The sequence below is a fragment of the Crocuta crocuta genome, unplaced genomic scaffold (genome assembly GCF_008692635.1).
Source record: "Crocuta crocuta isolate KB4526 unplaced genomic scaffold, BGI_CrCroc_1.0 scaffold241, whole genome shotgun sequence".
NCBI lineage: Eukaryota > Metazoa > Chordata > Mammalia > Carnivora > Hyaenidae > Crocuta > Crocuta crocuta.
The window spans coordinates 603,904-609,618 of NW_027527807.1; the positions used below are offsets into that span (position 1 = coordinate 603,904).

A 5,715-nucleotide genomic window follows, 5' to 3' on the forward strand; every position below is an offset into this window, starting at 1 on the left:
CACGTCAACAGGACCAAGTGCCTATAAGATGAACTTTCCAGGCATTCTGGGACTGCTTTCTCATGAATTCGAAGAAAACAAATCAGAAACACAAACTAAACTCTCTTCCCTGATTTTCCTGGCAGCTGTTCACTTTATGGAAACTTCTGGTCCCCCGACAGCCACGCTTTTCTCTGACTCTGCGAGTCCTCTAGGGCCTCACTTTTTTTCCTGAATTTAGCAGACTTTTGCTCTTCAGCTCTTGCCAACTTTCTCAATTCCCTTCACTCCTCCTATGCCGCCGCCAGATCAGTGCAGCCATCTGCCTGTCTTCCTTCCGAGGCAGCCCAGCATCGTAGGACAAGAACACCAGGCTGCAGACGGATGCCACCACATACTGATGCCTCCCGGCCTCCCCAGCAGGCCCTCCTCTCTGCCTGGCAATCCGTCTGCCCGGCCCTGGGCGCCCCTACCATAGCGTCTACGTCCCCATCCAGTTAACTGGGGTTTGCAGTCACCTCGGCCACTCCCACATTTGAATACCGTATCTACCACCTATTGGCCGGGACACATTAGGCAAGCGACGGAATCCATAATCCGGTGAAGCTTAACTCGGTCAGATGCAAGATGGGTATAGCAGTAGTATAAGAAGAATATTTAGCTCACGGTGTTGTTGACGGGATCAGGGAGCGGATGCGTGTAGATAGCACGTGGTGTATGCCGGCTCGCTCTCTTTCCCCCTACTCCCCTCGCGCTGGCCCGCCTTCCTGTTTCTCAGTTCCCTTTTTAGCTCCTTTGTGCACTTTTCTGTAGCTCTTCCTTTAGTCCCGTGCACATCATGAAATGACTATTGTCAGGATGAGCAGTGACCTCCTAAAGGATAATTTGAGTTTATGCATGTCCTGACCGCTCTGAAACATTTCTAATGCTTGATCTCTCTTTCTTCAGGGTTCTTCTTCCACGGAGTCACTCCGTTCTCAGTCTTCTCTTTGCTCCAAGTCTTGTTACTCACCCCCGACTTGAATCGATTCATTCCCCTTTGCCTGCCTGCCTTTCAAATGTCCAGAGGTCTCCCAGGTTCCTGCCTCAGCCTTTTCACGCCATTCGACTTTACCAGGGCTGGGACTAGGGTGAGGTCCCCAAGGCACAGAATTGAAGGAGACACACGCTCTCAGGGTGTGTGCAAGTACATTTAGGCTCTGTGTACCTTGGTTGCCTCACCCTAGTCCAGCCCTGACTCTTTCAACACCGTTTTCTTTCTTTCTTTTTTTTTTAAGTTTATTTATTTTGAGAGAGAGAGAGAGAGAGAGAGAGAGAATCCCAAGCAGGCTCTGTGCTATCAGTGTGGAGCCTGACATGGGTGGGGCTCAAACCCACGAACTGTGAGATCATGACAAACCCACGAACTGTGAGATCATGACCTGAGCCGAAACCAAGAGCCGGCTCCTTAACCGACTGAGCCACCCAGGCGCCCCTCAACACCATTTTCTGAGCACTCGCTGCAGTCAGGCACTGTGCTAGATCCCACGTTACCCGTGCTCCCTCCCTGGATCCCCACACACAGTCGTTCAGTACCCTTTCTACACCGGTGGGCTCCAAATATCTATCTCTAGTCAGATACATCTTCTGAATTCCAGATCATCTTCCCGTTTCCCTAACTGTACATTGTCATGTGACAAATCAGAGCCGAGGGTTATCTAATGCTTCTGGCTGGGCGTGGTGCTCCATGCTTTGCAGCCATCGTTTCATTCCATCCTCACAGCGGCTCCATGACATTGAACCTGACATCTCATGTTTGTAAATGAGGAAAATGGAGGCTCAGAGAGGTTAAGTAATTGGCCCTGGGTAACACACTGACAAGTCAGAGCCAGGGTTTAGACTTCGGCAGCCAGACTGCACAGTCCATGCTTGTAGGTACCGTGCTGTGTCCTGGAGTCACATCAGATACCCCGGGTGTGGACTTCATGCTTCTCCGAGCCTGCTCCCCTTCCATACCCAGATGGGTAAAAGTCCCATCGTTTCTGCTCCCATGATGTCACTCGAATTCCTTCCCTCCTCATCTGTCTGCACAGCTAATGTCCAGGCTCAGGCCCTCACGCCTTCTCTGGCTGATTGCAGTGGCTTCAAGATGGTCACCCCAGGTCTCGCCACCCCTTCCTCCAACAGTTCATTGGAATGTTGCCAGACTCATGATAGGTCCTGGCGAATGAAGAGTGCACCTGTCACGGTGAGCACCGAGTGGCGTATGGAATCGCCGAACCGCTATGTTGTACACCTGAAGCTAACACTCTATGTAAACTATACACTGGGATGAAAGTAAAAAATGTCATAAGAAAAAAAACAGTAAAAAAAAAAAAATGTTGCCAGGCTGAACGTTCTAGATTAGCCATCAGTGCCATTCACGGTTACGCTTCCGTCAACCCAACAATTGGGCTCTGTTGTCCCAACTCCTTAGTTTCAGGCCTTTGTCATCTGGTGACCTGACCCTGTCTAGCTTTCCTACCTTGCTTGTCATATTTAGTATTCAGAACACCCTGAGTTCCTGAAAGACCTCACATTCTTTGTGGATCTGGCTCTTTGCACGTGAGTGAGTCTCTGCATAGAATGCCCTAGATCAGACATTTAAGCACAGTGAACCTACTCATCTTTTAAGGCCCAGCCCCCAAAGCTGTGTCTCTGCCAAGTGTTTTCCCGGTTAATGTGCTCCTTTGTGCTCCCGTGGGTGGTACCAGGTACCCGTGTTGTCACATTACATTGAAATCTCTCACCTGACCTCATGGTGCTTTAGGTCAGAGAGGGAGTCTGGATGTCCCCCGCGCCCCCGATACCTCACCCCAATACCTCACGTCATAGTAGCCGCTCAGCCTTGTGAAGTTCTGTAAAGCGTACGGACCGAAGTGGTCTTCGGTCTGTTCATTTCGTGCATTCGTTCTGAAGGGAAGGCCCCTTCAGTCCCTACCCTTTACCAGATTGAATTGGTTCCGCAGAACGGGTTTGATTTCAAAATTCTAACCTGATGCAAAGAATGCCTAACGGCACAGTCCTGAGCATGCGCCTCCATAAGCCGTTCACAGAAACAGCTTTTAGAAGCCAGTGACCACCTCACAGCAGAAGAGAGTGCTGCATTAGAACTGTCCACCCTTCAGGAAACTTCCCCCGGCTCTCTCCTCAAGGGCTTGTTCTCTCTGACTGCAGTGACTCTGGAATCACACTGCCTTTCTCTGCAGTATCGTTTGACGGTCATATATTTAGCCTCTCTTCGGGTTTATCTCTTCCAGCCATTCTTTCCCCAGCTCTGAAACGCTAGCCCCCCTCCCCGCTCCATACCTATCCCTTTCCCCCCAGTGTCTGAGGTCTTCAAGGGAGCAATAGCCTTCTTGAAACCTCCATTATCTCACCACTTATCTTGAAGGAAGAAGGGCTTGGATCTTTTGTCGTCCTCCATCTCACGCTGATGAGCCGTGTGTAAAGACTTAGCTTTATGCCCCGCTTGGTGAATTTTCCAGCTGAATTTCTTTATTTCTGCACCATAACGACTTTGCTAGTTTGATTTATCCTTTGCCTTCTCGTATCCTCATTTCTGCATTTCAGTGTGACATCATGTCTGGAGTGGGAAGCACAGGGCCAGTCTGATGTCCGGGACCCTCGGGGTTGGCACCCTGATCCTGGCGCCGTCAGCTGCTAGATTTCATTATAGTGGGTTGACAAGTAAGGGTGATAAATGCTTCCTGTGAGAACACACTGTTTGCCTAAATGGGGTAATTCCTCTCCTGTGTGCGTGCCTTTGGGAAATGCATATAGTCACTGCAGTTCAAGGGCGCCTGGGTGACTTCAGCCTAGGTCATGATCTCACGGTCTGTGAGTTCGGGTCCCGCGTCGGGCTCTGTGCTGACAGCTCAGAGCCTGGAGCCTGCTTTGGATTCTGTGTCTCCCTTTCTCTCTGCCCCTCCCCCGCTCACACGCTTTCTCTCTCCCCGTCTCTCTCTCTCAAAAATAAACAAACATTAAAAATTTAAAAAGTCACTGAAGTTGTGAAAGAAACAAGCAAGATCTATGTTCCCACTCCTTATGTCAGCTCTTGGACTTGTTTTGCTCAAGTAAATATTGAGTTTCCCCATGTACTAACTGCGAGATGTTCAGAAGCAGAGACAAAATAATTTCTCCTAATACATGAAAAAGTTTAGGAATAAATAACAACTTAGTAAATGAAGTCTTCCTTTTAAGTAACACTCGAAATTGAAAGTATAAGAGTTTATGGATATTTAAAGTTGCAGGCCTGCCTCATTTTATAGTTCTAAAATTTTGAAACATACCAGATATCTCAAAAATCAAACTGTGTGTAAATAAACCCATGGTGGCTTTCACATGTCCCGTTTTGATCTCAAAGCGGGTGAGTGAAAAAAGCCCCCAAAGACAGAGTTAGTGCCATGTTCGTATTCTGCTGTTTCCTGGTTAAAACGTTGTCCCACTTTTATTTTTCTTTAACCCAGGAGCCGACTGTTTTCAAAGCAAATTTACCCAGTCAAATCATAGGCCTAACAGTGTCCATTAAAAAAGAAAGTACCATAGGCACTGTAAGTCTGTTTAGTTTTAGCAATTAAGAAGACATAGCTCCCAGAGCACCAACTCACACGCTGACGACTAGAATGTTAAACGTTGCTATCACATCCTGTAATCATTAGTTAGAGAAGACAGCCCCAGACATTTCTATATCTAAAAGACAAGCATACTCAACGTCTCTTGAGAAAGGAAACAAACCTGTACAGTCAGCACTGAGTAGATATCCTAAAAGGCAGATGGCGATGAGGCCCAGTGACTCTGCCATGATCGTGTTCAGGTGCCGCGTAACCTTTGCCGATAGATTGTGCAAGTAGCACGGTTGACCAGTTGTTCCAAAGTACAAGCGGAGCTGTATTTACTTCTGGGAAACAATGTCCATCTCCCCCAGTGGGTCTTCGGGCGATTTCCAGTGGCTTCTGGGGTTAAGGGAAGAGTATAGGCAGTGTCCATCTTTAAACTTCACCTCTGATTCCTTGGACTTCTGCCGCAGTGGCTGATTGGAGGCTGAAGCAGGAAGTGACACATCATTAGAACGGGGGCGGTGGGCGTGGGGCGGCAGGTACAAGGGCTAGAGTTGCTGTGGCAGCAAAATTTATCAGTGGGATCCATGCTTATCTCGTCAGGGAGCACGAATGTCATGTAGTTGAAAAGTAAAGAGAGAGAACGAGGTCATTTGGTTACCTACCTTAAAACACTCCCCCTGCTCACATACGTTGTGTCACCCGGTAGATTCTTAGTATGTTCCCTCCTCATAACGAGTCCACTTTCTTGAAATGTAAGGACCCTGCTCAGAACACATGTATGCATGTGTGTGTATGTATGCATATAGGCTTATGTATTTCTATGAAATAAACGTACGAGTATTATTATATACTTGTGTGAATTTATTATACCATTTCACATTAAAAAAAAAAAACCAAAACACCAAGAGTATACCAACCTTTGCCTGTCATTCTTTGTGCTGTCCCTGTGCTACTTTTTATTTCCACATGTTGTAAACTCTACATTGTAGTATTGTGCTTTAAGCAGCCAAGAGCCTTTCAAAAAACTTAAAAATGAGAAGAAATATATTTAGCCACATATGTACCATTATGATCTACTTCATTTCTGTGTGTAGATATATGTTGCAATTTTTCATCACTTTGAATAATTTTCTTTAATAATTTTGATGGTGTA

At 47.1% G+C, this 5,715-nt stretch overlaps 1 protein-coding gene across 1 annotated transcript in view; it reads right to left on the reverse strand.

Moving 5' to 3' along the window:
- Positions 1 to 4,977, reverse strand: part of F9 (coagulation factor IX) — a 32,181-nt gene extending 27,204 nt beyond the window's left edge. The window contains exon 1 of the mRNA XM_077773902.1: positions 4,738 to 4,977. Coding sequence (XP_077630028.1) covers positions 4,738 to 4,804 — 67 coding nt within the window. The 5' untranslated portion in view covers positions 4,805 to 4,977. The remainder of the gene's footprint in view (positions 1 to 4,737) is intronic.
- Between the last annotated feature and the right edge of the window lie 738 nt (positions 4,978 to 5,715).